Source organism: Diuraphis noxia, unplaced genomic scaffold (assembly GCF_037042655.1).
Source record: "Diuraphis noxia isolate RWA-SAM2 unplaced genomic scaffold, SU_Dnox_SAM2 contig0002, whole genome shotgun sequence".
In the NCBI taxonomy this organism is placed as follows: Eukaryota; Metazoa; Arthropoda; class Insecta; order Hemiptera; family Aphididae; genus Diuraphis; species Diuraphis noxia.
In genome coordinates this window covers 67,198,138-67,218,463 of record NW_028301712.1, presented here as the reverse complement: position 1 = coordinate 67,218,463, position 20,326 = coordinate 67,198,138, and the positions used below count along the sequence as shown (strand labels likewise).

General features: G+C 32.6%; 2 protein-coding genes and 2 non-coding genes across 9 annotated transcripts in view; 1 reads left to right on the top strand and 3 right to left on the bottom strand.

The window, feature by feature from the left end:
• The window catches only part of LOC107165779 (uncharacterized), a 33,393-nt gene extending 26,774 nt beyond the window's left edge, over positions 1–6,619 (bottom strand). For 5 of the 6 annotated variants that reach the window (XM_089219910.1, XM_089219912.1, XM_089219915.1 and 2 more), the window contains exon 1: positions 905–1,130. The gene's annotated coding sequence lies outside the window, so the exon portion shown is untranslated. Of the gene's footprint in view, positions 1–904; positions 1,131–6,155 lie in introns of those variants that run through there. The other variant, XM_089219911.1, reaches the window with a different exon arrangement.
• A 1,748-nt stretch (positions 6,620–8,367) lies between these two features.
• Positions 8,368–8,439, bottom strand: TRNAQ-UUG (transfer RNA glutamine (anticodon UUG)). Its single transcript has one exon. It is a non-coding gene; the product is annotated as a tRNA-Gln (tRNA).
• A 2,935-nt stretch (positions 8,440–11,374) lies between these two features.
• TRNAQ-UUG (transfer RNA glutamine (anticodon UUG)) lies at positions 11,375–11,446 on the bottom strand. Its single transcript has one exon. It is a non-coding gene; the product is annotated as a tRNA-Gln (tRNA).
• Positions 11,447–14,799: 3,353 nt separating this feature from the next.
• On the top strand, positions 14,800–20,094 carry LOC149058827 (uncharacterized). The gene has a single exon (XM_089218482.1). It carries the CDS (start codon positions 14,800–14,802, stop codon positions 20,092–20,094), a length of 5,295 nt encoding a protein of 1,764 aa, XP_089074608.1.
• Positions 20,095–20,326: the final 232 nt, after the last annotated feature.

Here is a 20,326-nt window from a genome sequence, read left to right as displayed (position 1 = left end):
AAAAAGAAATGATCGAATTGGTTAGTTAAATGTTTTTATACTTAAATGCTTATTGTTACTGTTTGAAATAATATCAATAAAATATAAAATGTATTACATAAAAGTTATACATATACCACCTACCAACCATAGTTTTATTACAATTTTTCATTTAGTCAGTTATAGTATTAAAACTACTCAAAAACGATGATTTGATAATAGGTATCCGTTATAATATTATTGTTGGTTGATTTTTTTTTTATTCAATTGTAACACAATGTCCGCTACTCATAGGTGTTGTTACCAACAAATACGATGGTTTCAAGAACTTGGAAATAGGATTCAACATCAAATATAAATTATCCACAAATTGTAAATCATTACATCAGTGATCACATATTAATTATTAATCTGAACAATGAAAATTCAAAACTATTATACTATATAAAATAAATTGTATGAGAATTTCATTCCATTTATTTTTAACGACACAATATACTTGTATTTTAATCATATATAAATTGTATTATATTATATATATATACTCAACATAATATAATATTTCACATCATGTAATATGAATATATTATTACCATATCATAAATTAAAACTGCAGAATATCAGTATGTACCAAACATATTATAATAATATAGTAAAATATGTTTATTATATAAATAAATATAATTGCAGAGAGTAATTTAGTTTTAACGTTTATCTAATGCCTTAATTAAATGGATAGATTAAGAACATATACGTGCAATTATATAATTGTAGAAATCAATCGGTTATCGCCTATTAGACAAAGGACCATCCGAAGAAATCGCATTCCGTGTAATATTTAAAGTTCCTGATAAATTATGTTAATCTTTTCATGATGCATTTACTATACCGATTACTAAGTAAATAAACAGAATCAAAAACTTACTTCAGACTAGAAGATTGGTTACAAATGTTACAATAGCGTTGCGTTGATTGGCATGCACGACCAATCGGACATAGTTTCGTCTAGGCAAAGAGAAAAATATTATGATTTTGACGCTGACATTAGGATGAATTATCTCCAATCGGGAAAATTATATGTGTACACTTAAAATGCTCAACGGCCGTTTCAGATCGTTTAAATTTTAACACAACGTGCAGGTACCGATTATATGAATAACAACAGCAGAAGACTTTTTTTTTTTATTTGATTTAATTTAAACACCGTTAAATTGGTTTGAATTAACCGACAATAACGAGACCGGAAGACAGTAAAATAATATACACTGTGTACGAATATGAACTTCAGGAACAAAAAACATGATCATCACTCATCAGAATAAATTCATATGATGTCATTATTTTAAACTAAAATTAAAGCGTCGATCAGATGTTTGATTGTTTTGGATATTGTGTGTTACAAAATTTGTTCATACTTATATCTTTTTCCATTATATGCCTATTATATATTTGTATATAGTTAGAGTCAGACAAAATTGGTTAAATACAATATAATATTATTGTTGACATTTTTTTTTTTATCCAAACACCGTATAATTCGTTTATGCAGCATTTTTCACATACAATTAATCAAAAATTACAAAAATGATTCTGGTGATGAAGAGCAACTGGGGTCGTATAAATTGGAAAAGTCAGCCATTAATAATTATTTTTTCTGCGTCTCTCGCGTTTTCCCCTCATGACCATAATAATTGGTCGGCAGCACGTTATCTCGGTACGAACAAGGCGTGTCGTTGTCACCCTATACTCGGGTGGTCATCGTAGTATAAATTTAGAAAGGTTTTTGGTATTAAAGTTGCAAAAGTTTAAACTTCAAAATATTCACTAACAACAACGAGTCTAATGATAAATGAAACATAATATAGTATATAATAGAAATAATGCATAATTAAAGTTTTGATAATTACTGTATATGGTTTTTTCCTTTTAATATTTTAATGATGTATGATCAATAATTATGTATGATATTTAAGTATCACGTATTTGTATTTATTATTGATTATTGAAAATAAATCAGTCATATCAATTTCATATTATTATATGAATAATATAATAATAATAATATGCTTATCTATTATTGTAATTGGTATAGGTGCATTTTAAATAATATAACCGATTTTGTCACTGTTGTACAACGGAGCCTTAAATATGTGTATCATAACTCCCTATAGTAAATTATTATAGGACCTCTTTAATTACATAGAGAGATACAACTAAGATATATAATATTATGCTGAGGCAGGATCAATTTTAATAGCGGTGTTATTCTAGGGACATTTCATTTCCCTTACATTTTCTGCAGTTCTCTATCATATAACGAATATTTTAAGACAATTATAGTAATAATAATAATTGTTAAATAATTTAAGCAATTTATAATAAATTGAATTCTATGAAATTTTACAATAAACTACGAAATTTTGGCAACTTGCAGCATGATTTTGTTCCCTATCGTAAAGCCTATTATTTAAGAATCATACATTTCCCAAATGGATATAGCCAAATCGGAATGACAAAATTAAAAGCTGTCTTGATAAAATCAGTCAACCATATACTATGAGCAATATTTGATATTTTCGATTAACCTTTTTTTATTATTCCTTAAAAATATTCGTAATATTAATATCATGTCTCATGTATGAATATAATTAACTTTGTTTTAATTCAGTCATATTATTAGTTGGTGAAAAAAAACATCATGGTTCACATTACCCAAACAGGATCACATTAGCCGGTATTCCACATTGACCGTTACATATATACAGAGTGATTCTTTTAAGTGGGTACACTAATTATCTCGAAAAGTATTTACTCTTTTCAAAATATTTATTACATGGTTTCAAGTTGTTGAAAAACCAACGTTTTCATTAAAAAATTATATTTTTAAACATTTTTTATCCTTATCATTTTTTAAGTTTTTTACTTTTTACAACATAGAGTTTTAATTTCATATTCCAAAGCAGAATATTTTTCTAAGTATTTTGATTCATAAAAATCGAATTTAGGGCTTGTGGTTTTTGAGTTATAAGTATTTAAAGTTTAGATTGGCAGAGTGGAGTGGTACGGGGTTACCCCGCTAAATGTTTGTCCACTACTCCGCTTGTCTAAACTTTAAATACATATAACTCATAAACTACTCGTCCTAAATTCGATTTTTATGAATCAAAATACTTAGAAAAATATTCTGCTTTGGAATATGAAATTAAAACTCTATGTTGTCAATCAAAAAAGTAAAAAACTTAAAAAATGATAAGGATAAAAAATATTTAAAAAAATAATTTTTTAATAAAAACGTTGGTTTTTTAACAACTTGAAACCATGTAAAAAAATATTTTGAAAAAAGTAAATACTTTTCGAGATAATTAGTGTACCCACTTAAAAGAATCACCCTGTATAAAATGGATAATGGATTAGATATTAAAATTAGCAGATACTCATGAATAACAAAAAAAGCGGGTAAGTCGTGGATGTCACAAGTGGGTTACTGTAATGGATGGAATTAAATTTGAATCCAATGATATTATATCATTGTATACAAAAAACGATTCTGAGCGGAAACTGTTTATCTTTCTAGGATAATATTATATGATAGAATATTAAGAATTTTCAAATCTTAGATTTAATAAGAAACATTTTTATGAATTTTTTAGCTTAAAATAATTTGTGAATTTTCGTGCTTTTTACGAATGTTTTCATAATTAAAATTTGAATGCTTGTAAAAAAAAAATTGTTACTAAATATTTATTATATTTTTCAACTACTATTGTAAAAATATTTTAAAAATCTTATAAAATATAGAAAATTCCCATAATAAACATCCAGTAAAAATTTCAAGTATCTGCGGTCATTTGTTTTAGAGTTACACCTTAATAAGAAAATCGCTAAATGAGAAATCTAGTGAAAATCGAATGTTCTAAAAATTTAAATTTAAGACGCTCATAAAAATTTAATTTGAATTCCTGGTGGACATTTTTTTTTACAAAGGTAGACAAACTTATAAGGAATCTTGTATTATATTTTCAAATCTAAGATTTAAAAGGAAAATTTTTATGAATTTCTAGCGTAAAATTATTTATGAATTTTCTTGATTTTTACGTATGTTGTCAAAATTCAAAATTTGAATGCTTGTAAAAAAATTTGTGACTATGCATTTATTTTATTTTTCAACTGCTATTGTAAAAATATATTAGGAGCCTTGTATTTAATTTTAAAATCTTAGATTTAAAAAGAACTTTTATGTACTTTTAATACTTTTATTTTAACTTTTATGAATTTCTATCTAAGATAATTTGTACGTTGCCGTAATTTTTACGTATTATTCAAAATTTGAACTTTAAATGCTTATAAAAAAAATCGTGTCAATGTATTTTTAATATTTTTCAAATGCTATTGTTACAATATGTTAGAAGCCTTGTATTAAATTTTCAAGCTTTTCTACCCAACAAATAAATTTTTATCGATATTTATAGAAAAAAAAAGTTGAAAAGTTAAAACGTCAGTAAACAGCTCAAAACAAATCTAAATATTTTGAAAATCGTATCAAATATAGAAAATGTCTATATAAACATTCAGTGAAAATTCCAAGTATCTGCGGTCATTTGTTTTAGAGTTACACCAAAATAAGAAAATCACTATATGTAAAATCCAATGTTGTAAAAATTTAAATTTCAAATGCTCATAAAAATTTAATTTGAATTTCCGGTGGACATTTCTTTTATGATAAAGATTGAAAAACTTGTAAGGAATCTTGTATTAAATTTTCAAACCTTAAATTTAAAAGGAAAATTTTTTATGAATTTATAGCTTAAAATAATTTGCAAATTTTCATGATTTTTACGTATTTTGTCAAAATTCAAACATTGAATGCTTATAAAAAAAAATTGTGACTATGAATTTCTTTTAGTTTTCAACTGCTATTGTAACAATATGTTAAGAGCCTTGTTTTAAAATTTCAAGCTTTTCTACCCAACAAATAAATTTTTATCGATATTAGTTTAAAAAAAACTAATAATGATCGAAAATTGCATGTATTTGTATAATATATATATATATATAATTATTATAATAATACAAATATTATATATATATATAGAGAGAGAGAGACCATATAAGGTGATTTGTTTTAACGTTATTTCAAAAACCAAAATCGATTTTGTCGAAAACTGATTGTGCGTAAAATTTCCCGTTTTTCCCTTAATTTTAGTTTGTTTATCCCGATTATTTAGGATAATATTAAGAATTTTTTAGTTTTGTATAAAGTACCAACTAGATTCACTTTTTGATCGAACGAGGTACTGGAGTCAAAAATCACTTTTACTGCCCCAAAACGTGATGACAGACACAAAAAACATTAAAATAAAAAAATAAAAAATAAAAAAATAAAAACACACATCATGGTAAAATCAATATATTTATCGCTCCGCTCAGAATCTAAAAGTTTGTTTCCAAGTTTTAAGAATGTTTTTATCGATATTCAATACTGTAGCGCTATCTAGTGTAGGGAATTCACTATCATTATGCTCAAAAACAAGATTTTATTTTTATTTGCCTATTTTAATTCCACTCCCATAATATGATATTTATATTGTATATTAACGTGCTGTTTCTTATAGTTATAATGAAATAATGAATAATAATATAATATGATTGAATTAATTTAGCTAATCAATTGGAGATTTGAGAATAAAATGACGGATATAATATATAGTATGAAGACATTCATATATTCACATCATATGCAGTTTATGTATCTATTATATAGTTAGAGCTGATGTTTATTTGTTTTTATTTATTGAGGATCTAATTATGTATCTAAAAATAAAACTTAACAAAACATCGAACGTGTTAAAATGTATTTACTCCCTAAAAAATCTCTGGTCTAGTCTAAAGACTAAGACATTGCACAACATTATGTACTTAACAATATGTTGCAGTAAGTTATCATGATATGTGAAAGTACAGTATAAAAACTAAGAAATAGGTAGCTATATTGTATACCAATGCGGGCATTTGGCATATTGTGTATATGTGCATAATAAAAATAAAAAAATACCAATAAATAATAATTCTAACGATTTAAACGATTGACAAATTAATAATTACAATAACAACAATTCGGCAGTTAATAAATAATTATGTTATTAATTAGTATAGTGTATTTTGAAAAAACAACTCACCGCAAAGGTATTGAAGTCCTCAAAGAAGTAATGAGTGACATGACCGTCAGTCGTCGTCGGAGACTTTTATAGCGGACCATAGATCATATTATTATGACCTAAGGGGCGGACGATAAAAATCCTAAATTACGGTTCATTATTAATATTATTATTATTATTAATAAGTCATGATGACGTATCGTATAGCAATAATATAAAAATAAAACAACCATCTCAAAAATCTTTGTTATTATCGGCGTTATAGATAACAGATAATAATAATACGACAATCTGTTGCCCGATCCAACTATATTCTGGCTACTGCGGAACACAAAATGCGATATTGCTCGAGGAAAAAAAATCTGAAATATCATAAATTCATAATAATATAATAATCTCGTCGAGCGGGCTACACTTGCAATTTTTAATTTTTTTTTTTTTCAAACCAAGCGATCGATTAATAAAAAAAATTATTATATAATAAATTATACGCGACGTCACGATGAAAATATCGTGCGATCTTCATAATAACTATACAGTACCCCGAGCACTGTATCGAGAGGAGATGAACATCGAGTGCAGCCGGAATGAAGATTTACCTTTGAGCTAAAATGATAGTGGGTATAGGGGAGGAAGTAAGGGTACACCAGAAACGATAACGTCGTATTGTATTGGGTGCGCGCACATAAAATTCACCTATAAAAAAAAAGTTAAGCCCGACTTCTTCAGGGGGGGGGGGGTGGTTACACCTTTAATAACCATATCCATATGTAATAATTGTAATAACATAGGTACAATATAATATAGGCACGAAGACCATACTGCGAAGTACTAAATTATTATTATTGTTATGTATTATTAATATAACGTATATAAAATATTATATTATACTATTATAGGTATATACTTGGTACTTGCGACATTAATTGGTAATTTTGGCGCAATAAGCCAATAACATTATAATATTATATACGACTTGTATTATACATTCATAAATTTAATATAAATATAAATATTCATACATTCATTATAATACGTCCGGAGTCGTTACAAGACCAATTGTTGGGCTATATACGACGCGTTTAACGATTCATTCATAATGCTCTCTTAATATTATATTATTTTATATTTGTATTTATCATATTATCGGGATAAACGTGCGTGAGATTTATACGATATGCACTGCAGTTGAAAATTATCTTCTGGCAGAGATGGTAGGTAGACGACTTTGATAAATATTATATCGGAAACATTTATATTTGCATTTACATGCCTATAGGATATATGTAAGTATTACATTTACAAAGCCATAACATTAATTTTTAATAGATAAATTAAATTATACTAAACAAACATTTTTAATAAAATTTAGGGCAGATAAAATGCTAGGATTGTGAATACAAATCGTTGGGTTGTCGTGAAATGTGTGCAGTGGAGAAAGTCATTAAATATAGGAATGGAGAAAGAAGAATATACTTAGTGATAGTATTATACTAGTATAAATAATATTTTTTTAAATTTTTTTATTAAAGAAATAAACCTCGGCAACTCGGCCATTGGTATAAGAATTTTTTTTTTTTTTGAAAGGTGTTACACATAATAATAAATGAATAGTTTAATAACAATAACAATAAAATATGCTTAAATTATATGAGAATGATAAGAATAATAAGGTTGTGTTTTATTATTTTTAAATGATTAAATAAGTTTGTCCAGTCCTGTCTCCTGGAGAAACACGAATATGGTGATTGCAGAAAAGGTCCTAGTATATCGTACAAATCGCTAGATAGATTATTGCGATTTCCTGCATCGAGGTATATGCAAGACATTCCTTGAGATATGTTGGGAATATGTGACCCGCACGTCATACACGAGGGGGGGATACATAATATTATATATGTATATAGATAAATATAAGTATGTAATACATTATATTGTTATTACTTATTTATTATTAGTTATTATACATACAGAAATAGGAGTGATTAAATTTAGCTGCAATCCGTAAAGACTGTATATTTATGAATGTCTAATATAATATAATTATAGTTATATGAATTATAAAGTTATATAACGAATAGGTAAAGTGTAAAATATTAAAACTGCATCAGCGTGTAACGACAATAAACACAATTTATGAATTTTTGACGTTAAAATAACATGCGTATATTAACGGATACATTTTTAATTGGATAAAAAAAAGAAAAAAATGAAAAAAAATTGCAAAAATTAAAGGTCCCACCGAGATTTGAACTCGGATCGCTGGATTCAAAGTCCAGAGTGCTAACCATTACACCATGGGACCGAGATGTACGAGGTAAGAAAACAATGTTATTTAAGCCTTTTTTAATTTTTACAATGACTATAATATATTATTATAATATTAGATGTATTTTATAAAATTTAATAGTATAATACTATATTAAATAATTAATTACAACGAACAACGATCATGTACATAGCCAAAGAAATATAGTATTATAATATGGATTTACTCTACTTAATATGTAAATAGTAAATGTGTAATGACTATAGCTTCAATCTACCAACAATATGTTACATTATCTACATTTTACATTAATTATAAACATTATTATCATTATGAATTATAGATAGCCATTCGGGGATTTTAAACCTGCGCGGTCGTGCGTACTGTGTACGCGAATATTATCAAGAAAGTCGTGTCTGTAGCAAATAAATAAATTTGTTTATGCATTATTATTCATACGGGACCGTCAGAATCAGAATAAAATAAAATTGTTCTCAAAATCGAAAAATCTAGGTCCTGATAACAGATTTTAGAGCCGAGGACTTTGATTTTAAGGTTATCCTTTCCAATTCAAGAGAATGCAGTTTCCTGTAAAAGTATGTTTTGCCATAGTCCATGACTATAAACAAATCACAAGGGCAAACCTTGAAATTTTCAGGAATCGATATTAGAGAAGATTGTTTTTCACATGGCCAATTGTATGTGTCATGCTCCAGAGTCAGTACCTCAGTACGCCCACGAACTTAGTTATTTTGGTACCAACAGGAATTACAGCTAATGTGGTTTATAGAGAAATATTATATTAACGATAAAAATCAGCTTAATAAACAATTGATATAATATTATGGCATATTTTTTTAAACAATCTAATTTTAATTTAATTTAACTAGACAATGTTTAATTTTACCAGATAACAACAATTAATAAACCCGGCAACGACGGGTAATAATTCAGCTAGTGGTTATATATGACAGTAAATTCAAAATAATACAAACAATACTATCGTGTTGTATAATATACGTATGATCGACGGTAATTCAACTAATACCAATACGTTTTAATACTGAAAACTACTTTTATACAATTTTAACAGCTGAATAATTTTTCAAAATTTAAATTTTAAACGTTTATATAAAAAAAAATCGTGCCTTTGTACTTATATTTGCTATATTATATCAACTTATGGGGAATCTCGTATAACATTTTCAAGTTTCTTGACCTAATGAATAACGCTCCGCTCAGAATCTAATAATAGTGAATTCAATAAATAAAAATTATTATAAATAATCAAATAGAACAAAATTGGATTGATTTATAATTATATTAAAATGCAACATGCGCTTTGTTATTTTGTTAAATGTTTAGAAATTAGCACAGCGTCGATTGACTTAGCAATATACTTTTAAATGCCATAAATTTAGATAAAAACTATCCAAATCTTCTCTTAGGTAAACCATAAATTTTAATTTGTATCATTGATGAAAATAAAGTGTTCACATATCGCATTCACCTTAACTTCTGGTACCTAATTAACCATAACAGTTTAACACATTTTTTTTACTAGTTATTAAATCCCTCCCCCCCTAATTACGCCTAACCACATAACATTACCTTTATTAGAATACGATGAACATGATCGTCAAAAATACTTTTATAATAATCTAATATAAGTAAATATATATATATATATATATATATATATATATATATATATAATTAGATACAATTGAATAAATCGCCATTATAAATTATATTATTCTATATTACGGTATATTTTTATAAAAAAATGTGTATTAATAAAGTAATAATATATATATATATTTTTTTAAATCGATGTATTGAAGGCGAAAATATAGGAGTGTAATAAATGGAATATTGACTGTAAAAATCAACAGCGCAATAATAGGTATATACCTAATGATTACTGATAAAGTGATGATTCTAAAATACAAACTTTGTTTTTGACGAAACTGGTTCTTGTCCATAAACTATAACATTTATATTATATAATATACTCGGGCGTACGGCAGAGCGGCACATGAAAAGACGATAATATTACCTTCATCAATACCAGCAAGGGCATAGCCAAAGGATCAGTGGTAAGGGGAATTACCCCCATCCTCATTATACCTAACCTAACAAATATAGTATTAATGTTTATCGAAATTTTGAATTGGAGTATAAAATGTAATAAAAAATGTTGGTTTCTCTCCTTGGATAAAATTTCTAGTTATACGTACCAGTACCTACCTAAATTTGAATTCAAATTTTAATATCGCCTGCCATAAATCTAACGATGAAAGATACCTAGTGATATTAAATTTAGGATATTTTATATTTTATACGTATAATATTGTAATATGTATACCACCAAAATCTACCTATAAAACAACGTGCAAGTTGAACAACGACTAAAAGTATATTAGATATAAATATCTTTTAATCTCTTTACTGTAGATATAACTATATAAGACATTTTGTAGCAATATAATTTTTAAGATTTACCGTTTACCTATATTGACCAATACAACAATACCTGAATATGTTCCACATTATTCCTCTCCGCCTAATAATTTATGGGAATATCAGATTAATTATTTATTGTGATGCATATACATAACAATTGTAATTATTTTGTTCACTGCAGTCGTGTGTTCGTGTAACAGGTATACATATCAATATGACAATATTAGTCCTTAATATTGTACATTGGAAAATGGACTATGTATAAAACATCAAGCATCTTTACTGCGTTTAGAAGCTTTTATAAATATTATTTGTATTATTACTTTATTAGTTATTACATTGTTGTAGTATGCCTAATATTAATATTATTTTTTACCTGTAATACAGTACGTAACGACGGTAAGCAATTTATAGAAAACAAATTTAAGATTTGGCGACAAACAAATTATACATATACGACGTACCAAATTATAAAAAGCTCAAGAAAAAAACTAAAAAAAACAGAAGGTTCCACCGAGATTTGAACTCGGATCGCTGGATTCAAAGTCCAGAGTGCTAACCATTACACCATGGAACCGCGATGAGTAGTATAGTAAAACATAATTATTTGTTCAACATCTAGATGGTTATATGCCTATGCAAAGAGGTTAAATTTTAAAGTAGGGACTAAGTAGTACCATATAATAAAGTAATATTGTATGTACTTACATAAGTTAGGTTAACATTTAGTTAACATTTTGTTACACTTCTATAATAACTTACTATATTAATATAATATTATTATATTATTTAATTCACGGTAGTGACAGTACCTATATACAGACTTGTGAATAAATTTGACTTTTTGACTAATTGAATTTTGAACTGAACGATAATGATAAGATAAGTAATACTTAATACATTTATAATACTGTTTCACTATATTAAAATCGTGGAAACTGGAAGCTGTACACAAGCTATTCGATGTATTTTATTATACTATACTTTTATCATACATTTAAATTAAAACAGGTAGGTACCTATACTATTGGCTATTATAGTCACTGAGCACAAGTCGGTGGCGAATAAACTGGGTGGGCTTTAGAATTTACAACGCACCAAAACTGATGAGGACCATAGCCTAGCCAAGAGTACCGTATATAGCCGCATTATAAAGGGGATATTTACTAAGTCCAACCTTATCAATAATAGTATTTAATATGTAACTAATATAACATGTAATTAATTTAGAGTTAAACCCATTGTTGCCAATGCTTAATTCAAATATAAAAAAAGGGGGGGGAATATTAGGTATAGTCGCATTCAAGATTAAACGATGAGTATAATTATTAATTAATATCCAACGCGGACGCCAATTACAGACTGAATAATTTATTAGTTTATAAAAGAAAGAGATAATCACACGAGGGTGGACGGTGGGTACGGTTGGTTCAGAACACATGTATGTGTGACTCCTAACTTTTCCATCCTTTGGGAATTTTGCAATATCCATACTTATCAACGTATTTTTACATATTATATTTCTGTTTGAATTTCGTGAATTATATTTAACCAATACATAATGGAGGGGAGTCTTTGTAAATACACTGGTTAAAATATGAATGAAAAGAGAAAAGACTTGCATGCATTTGTCGTTCTAGTCAAGTCAGAAGAGCCTGCAGATGCCCAAACAGTAGGAGGAAATATGATTTCTTCACTAATATAACTATATAAGTATCTGTCAAATAATCACAGTATGATTTTAATTTATGATCATCAGGACATATTACCATTAAATCTTCGACAAAACAATCTTCAGCATCTCCTGGATTAAAAAATAACAGTCCAAACGTATATTTTATAAGATTTCCGATTTCTGAAAAATCGTTATTATATTCACTAATGATTAGTGAACTTATAATTAAACCAAATTAGTGACAAATCAATCCTAAGCTTTGGACTTGACGAAACCAAGATTAAATCTTAATTTATATATAATTAATATACTATTATATATTTTATATATGTATATATATATATATATTATTATTTTATACAGTCTATTAAAAAAAGTAGTTTTTTGGTAGTTTAACAAAAATAAAATGTGAAAAGAATTGTCGGATATCGCCTTTATCGATCGATCACCGGTCATTAAGATAGTCGAGATCGTTCTAGAACCTTCTAGACTCCCCACTCGCCACTCGTCCGCTCGTCCATTATCTTTACCGGGGTGTGACGGTGTCACCGGCGAGTCGGACATGAATAGTAGTTGTCGCCCGACATTCGTAGTCGGACAGTGGTCGCCGATGTGAAGGTGCTAATAAATGCACATCGAAAGGCCTTTCTTTATTATAATTTGCAGCGTGTAATATTTCAACCGCGTATCAATTTATACTGACACGCGTTGTTTGTTGTGGCGTTCCGACAACGTTGGATTTGATCCTTCTTCCTTCCGTTATTTGTGCGGCGTTTATGGATCTTTTATACACTCTTATACGAAGAATTCATTCATTGTGCCAGATCGTATGTATGTACTCTTTGTATCGTTAATTATATAAAATATTGTATTATTTGGTTAAGGCCATCAAGGTCTCATGTAAATTTATTGAATTAGTTCAATTCTTGTATTACTGAATTGGGCGCCCAGATATATATTTATATATTTAAATTTGATTATTTCTATTGTATTATTTGATTATTTATTATTTTGAATAGTACGGCGGCGCTTTGTGCCCGTATCTAAAAACACAGTATTTGCGTGTTATTTATTTACTTTTTTTTTTATTATTCAATCTCCATTATATTTGTAAAGTGTCCTCTTTCTTCCTTCGTGGATTGGAGCAGTGCCTAGGAGGTAAGTTTTGAATACGCCGTGGTAAGGTATACGCCACAATTATTAAATTATTTAAATGTAGCCGGATCGGTCGATGGCTCTGGGTCGACAGTAAGGGTTCGTGCCACATTTCTGGTAGCAGAGCGTGGTTTCGTCCACATCTTGTTTATTATATTTTTTATGATCAATGGGCTCGTCCTAAGGTAAGCGTAAATATTGGTGAAAATTTATTTTAATTTGTGGTCACACGTTACTGGGTGAGCGACGTGCTGACTTATTTAGTTGTACACGATTGATTATTTCTGAATTATTAATTCGTTAAATAGCGCTCTATATAAAGTAAACTTGTGTATTACTTATTTAATTGTGTGACTGTTAACTTATTTTATCTCGCGTACACGCGCGTATTGTCGTACTATAAGTATTTCATTTGCGACTATTGTGATTATTACGATTATCAGTTGATTCTATCATCATTTTGCGTAAGACGCGCGTATCGTTGGTATTTAAACAATTCATACTACGATTAATAATATTTTTTTAAATTATTTATTCAGCTTTGGTCGTGTCTTATTTATTTTGATCTGTGATTAATAATTTTATTTATTATTTGGCTTAAAGCGGTTATTTTCGTGTTTTGATTATTACTTCGCGTAAACCGCGCGCGTATTTGTCGCGCTCCGTGCATTTATCTCGCGATTAATAATTTGGTATATTTATATTTCGCGTAAAAACGCGTTTATTTTTCTCGTAATATTTTTTGGTTTTGCGTGTTTATTTTTTTTTATTTTTTATTTTTGTTATTATTATTTTGCGCATTGCGGTTTACGTTTAAATTATTTTTATTTTGCGTTAATATCTATTTTGCTATTAATTTGCGAAAATCGTACTATTCGTATTCAATTATTTAATCAACGTTTAATAATTTTATTATTATTTCGCGTCAACCGTGCCTCTTGTCGCGTTTAATTTATTTTGATTTTCTTTGCGATTGTTAGTCCGCTAGTTAATATTTTGCGCAAAACGCACTTGTGTTGCATTAATTCATTTGATTTTTTTTTTTTTTTTTGCGTCCATTTAATTATTTATTTTTCCTCCCTTTTGTGGAAACCTATATCATGGCTTCAAGCGGCGATGAAGCACGAGCCAGGCGGTTGGTCCGTCAATGCGAAGTAAAACGCAAGGGTTACATGAATAAAATTCGGTCAGTTTACGATTTGGCTATCCGTAGTGCGGAAGATACGTCGGTAGTGCCTCAATTATTAGTTATGGTAGAAACACTAGATCAGTTGTTAGCGTCGTTCACCATTGAAGATGAAGCGTTTTTAAATCATTTGATGGATTTGGACCGGGACAGTGAATACCCCGACATGGAGGGCGTCGAGATGTTCAATTTGGTTTCTTTTGCTAAGGCAACAGCTAATCGCTTTATGCAATATTGTCCCGATCAAACTATTGCGTCCACGCACGGCGGTTCACAGGCGTCGCTGAATAATGTCGATCAGAATGTTCCAAAATCAGACGAGCAAGCGGTTCCTGACAATGTGGTTGTGGATGTGAACCCAAGTGAAGCACGATCTAACAATGCAGGTTCTCTCCGATCTGATAGCGTTCCAGTCTTCAAGCCTGCCCGCCTGCCCGAAATCCCGTTGCCCACGTTCGAGGGTGACATTTATGAGTGGATAACTTTTCGCGATCGTTTTATTACATCGGTAGATCGTCGAGAACATTTGTCAAATATTGATAAGTTTTATTACTTGGTGGGATGTTGCAAAGGGGCAGCCCGAGACGCTATCCGCGGAATTCCGGTATCAGATCATAATTACAAGTTGGCGTGGTCCACTCTTGAGGAACGATTCCACAAACCCCGTCTGGTTGCATGTTCCTTAATTGAAAAATTGTTAAGTGCACAACGAGCTACCTCAGAAAACCTACCCGAGTTGAACAGATTATTGGTGGTATTTGATGAAGGTGTGTCGTTACTCGAATCCCTGAATATACCAAATTTAGGCGATTTTATATTATTTTCAATAGCTTCACGGTGCTTACCTATTTACAGCATTAAATTATTCGAAGCGCAATTATCCAACGGTTTCCCTACAGTAAAAGATTTATTGACGTTTATAAAATCACGTGTGGCCATATTGGAATGCATTCCACGGGAGTCTACATCGAAACAATCAAACTCTCACAAAGTTACTAAGACTGCGTCATATAATGCGAGGAAGACGCCGCTGCACACTTCTATGATTACAAGCAACAACCCGCCCAAAGCAGCACAGTTTTGCAAATGTTGCAAGGGTACTCATGATCTAACGTCATGCCCGAAATTCAAAGGTTGGACGCAAAAGGCGCGTAACGATTGGGCGCGAGATCAGCGGATATGCTTTCGGTGCCTGCGCCCCGGTCATTGGGTAACCAAGTGCAAATCCTCGAATGTATGTGGTCAGTGTTCACGATGGCATCATTCGCTATTGCATTCAGTCGGATCTACAGCGCCTTCAAAGGAAGAGAACTCCTCAAAGGAGGGACAATCGGACATTGCCACCCCATCGTCATGTCTTGGTCAAAATACGTCGCCTTCTGTTATTCTTGGGACAGCGCTCATCCACATGCCTGATAATGTCGGTGTGATGCATACGGTGCGAGCGCTTATCGATTCAGCCTCACAAATTAGTGCAATTACCTTGGAGTGTAAAAATCGTTTAGGACTCCAGATGCGTAGATGGACAGCTCCTGTGTCCGGCCTTGGTGGTGTTTCGGTACAAAACGTTCTGGGAATTGTCCATTGTCAGGCCCAACCAAGATTTTCACCGGATCCAATCTTCAACTTCGATGCGTGGGTGTTCCCGTCAATTACGGCTGAGATGCCACGGCATCCATTGCCACATTCAATTGCAGAAAGATACAAACACCTTGCTTTAGCTGATCCATCGTTCATCAATCCTGGTACTATTGATGTTTTATTAGGTGCGGATCTGTTTGCTCAAATTCTAAACGGAAAGCGTGTGTCGGTTGGTGATGCTTTTCCGGTGGCCTTCGGAACCGTATTTGGCTGGACTGTCATAGGACCGGTCCCAACATCGCTACCTAATGTTTTAATATCATGTCACGCATCATTGACTACATCGGTGGAAACATTGCTGGAGAGGTTCTGGGCCCTCGAAGAACCAGACGCAGCACCTGAAGAATTTACGCAAGAAGGACAATGCGAATCTATATTCCGTGACGGATGTACTCGTGATAGTTCGGGTCGGTTTTGTGTACCACTTTTGTTCCGTCATTCTATTTCCGGTGACACATTTCGAGGATCACGTGCCTTGGCTGAGAAGCGTTTCGAGCATTTGGAGAAGAAATTGGCCAATGACTCTTGTCTTCGGCGATTATATTGTGAGTTTATGTCCGAGTATCTGACATTGGGACATATGTCCCCAGCCAATTCCGATGGTGACTACTTTATCCCCCATCATGCCGTCTACCGTCCTAATGATATCGATCCGAAAATACGTGTAGTATTTGATGCTTCCGCGAGGTCGTTTTCGGGTGTTTCTTTGAATGATTGCTTGCTCCCGGGACCGAAATTACAACGCGATGTTGTGGATGTTTTGTTATTGTATCGTGTCCACCGTTTTGCCTTCACAACCGACATAAGCAAAATGTACCGTCAGGTGTCCGTGCTTCCATCACATCGGCGGTATCAACATATATTGTGGAGATCGTCGCCTGAACAAAAGTTGCAAGCATATGAGCTTAATACTGTCACCTATGGAGTCAACTGTGCCCCCTACCTCGCGATCAAGGTACTTCAGTCCATTGCAGAGCAAGACTGTAATAATTTTCTTTTTGTAAAAGAAGCATTATTATATCAAACATACGTAGACGACATCTGCGTAGGTGGTGACACGGAAGATGACGCCCTTTCCCTTCAAGATGGTCTTATTAAGGTTCTAAATGGCGCTGGTATGGATTTGAAAAAGTGGGCCAGTAATACGCCCGCCATACTTGATAAGGTTCCTTTCGAGGACAGGACATGCGAACCATTGTCGTTAGATGATTCTGCTGGCATCGGGACGAAAGTATTGGGATTACAATGGTCTCACCAAGAAGATGCATTTGTGTATAACCTTCAACCCGAACAACACGTCTCCACGAAACGCGGTATGTTGTCATTGATAGCGCGGATGTTCGATCCGCTGGGACTCTTATCGCCTGTCACCTTTTTCGCTAAAACATTGATCCAACGTGTGTGGAAAGCCGGGCTTTCGTGGGATGAGCAACTGCCTCCAGAGATTGCGGAGCCTTGGCGCAAGTACGTTGTTGACCTGCCCAATCTGAAATGTATCCGCATCCCTCGATTCTTAGGCACACGCCGAAACATGCAGTGTTCAATATGTGGGTTTTGTGACGCGTCGTCAATCGGATATGCTGCCGTGGTGTATCTTAGAGCAGTGGATTCGTCGGGTCGTTCTACGCTTTCGTTGCTGGGAGCACGATCTAAAATTGCACCAGTGAAGTCAATTACCATTCCACGACTGGAACTCTGTGCCGCCTTTTTGCTCGCTCGATGGATGGCTCGCCTGATCGTCACATTAAGCCTCAAACTACAGATCCTTGACGTACATGCTTGGTCGGACTCCACGACGGTTTTAAGTTGGTTAAAGTATCCACATGATTCATTTAAGGTATTTGTATCTAATCGAATTTACAAAATTCATTCTCTCGTGCCCAATTGCCAGTGGCATTATATAGAATCAGCCTTCAACCCAGCGGATTGTTGTTCACGGGGACTTACTCCGTCAGATTTCATTAAACATGATCTCTATTTTAACGGTCCACCATGTCTGTATCTGTCATCTCAACAATGGAACCAGTATACACCGATTAATACCGCCGATCAATTGCCTGAATTTAGGATTCAATCATCGAAGGTGTTGGTTATACAAGAAAAATTTGAGTGGTATGAGCGTTTTTCCACTTATGTTCAAGCAGTTCGAACCACTGCCCGTATGCTCCGGTTCATCACGCGATGCAAAAAGCAACCAGTTTATAATGGGTATCTATCCCGGAAAGAGCTCGACCAGGCAGCACTCCTGATTGCGCGGTCGTCGCAACGTTTTCATTTCAGTATGTTGATCCGTGAATTGTCGCAGGGGCAAGCGCCCTCGGCACGACTATTGGCGCGTTTGCGTCCGTTCCTCGATAGTGAAAATTTAGTACGAGTTGGCGGTCGGTTATCAAGATCGGATTTGTCTGATAACCAAAAACACCCATTGCTGCTGTCAAAGACTTCACATTTTTCTGTCCTATTAATTCGGCATTGGCATGACATCACAGGTCACAGTGGTCCACAGATCGTTTCTTCGTTGGTTGGTCGTCAGTATTGGATATTATCGGTACGCACATTGATCCGTACGATCATTAGCCGATGTATCACGTGCGTACGCATTACGGCCAGAAACCCTCAGCCAATAATGGCGGATTTACCATCTGCACGAGTGACAGAATGCCATCCGTTTGCGAGGGTCGGAGTGGATTACGCAGGTCCCTTTTCAGTAAAAGAGAACCGGCTCAGGAAGCCACGCCAGTACAAAATGTATCTTGCCGTTTTTGTGTGTTTCACGGTCCGAGCGGTACATCTAGAGTATGTATCAGATTTGAGTACCGAGGCGTTTATAGCAGCATTACAGCGGTTTGTGGCTCGCCGGGGTCTGCCTACCGATATTTACAGCGATTGCGGTACGAATTTTGTTGGGGCAAATAATCTACTTCGCACTCTGGTCAATGACCCATCGTATCGCGACCAACTGACAGCTAGTGTTCATTGTACGTGGCACTTTAACCCTCCGGGTGCCCCTCATTTCGGTGGTTTGTGGGAGGCCGCAGTGCGCTCATCCAAAACATTGTTACTTCGCATAATGGGGGAGCACACCTTCACAATCGAAGAATTTGGAACAATTTTGTGTAGATGTGAAGCCATTTTAAATTCTCGGCCAATTACTCCCGCTTCGTCCGATCCCGCCGAACTCGAATGCTTAACTCCAGGCCATTTTCTGATCGGCAGACCATTACTTGCTGTCCCAGAATCGGAAATTCCAAATGAAACGCGTCCCTGGGTACAGCGGTGGAAATTGGTCAATCAATGTGTCCAAGCATTTTGGCGTCGTTGGCGAAATGAATATCTTCAAACGCTCCAGATGCGGAGTCGGTGGCTTGATGACGTCCCCAACATAGAAGTGGATGATATGGTTGTGATAAAGGACGCTCAAACACCGCCTTTAAAATGGCGTATGGGCCGCGTGATCGAAGTATTACCAGGCGCTGACCAGGTCGTCCGAGTCGTTCGACTCCGAACCGCTACAGGTATCCTTACCCGTCCGGTGGTAAAGGTTGTCAAACTTCCCACCAATCTCTAGGGAACTACCGCCTATTTAGTTTGCCTTGGTTGGGGTTCGCGTTATATTATTCTATTTATTTATACATATTTTGTTTTATCTACCCCTTTTGGTTTTTTTTCCTCCGTCACTGACTCCTCCACAGTATACATTTTTTTTTTTTTTTTTTTTTTTTTTTTTACTAGGCACTTCGCTTATGATTCACGGGAGAAAGTGGACATGTATTATAGATAAATGCCAGAGAAAATTAAGG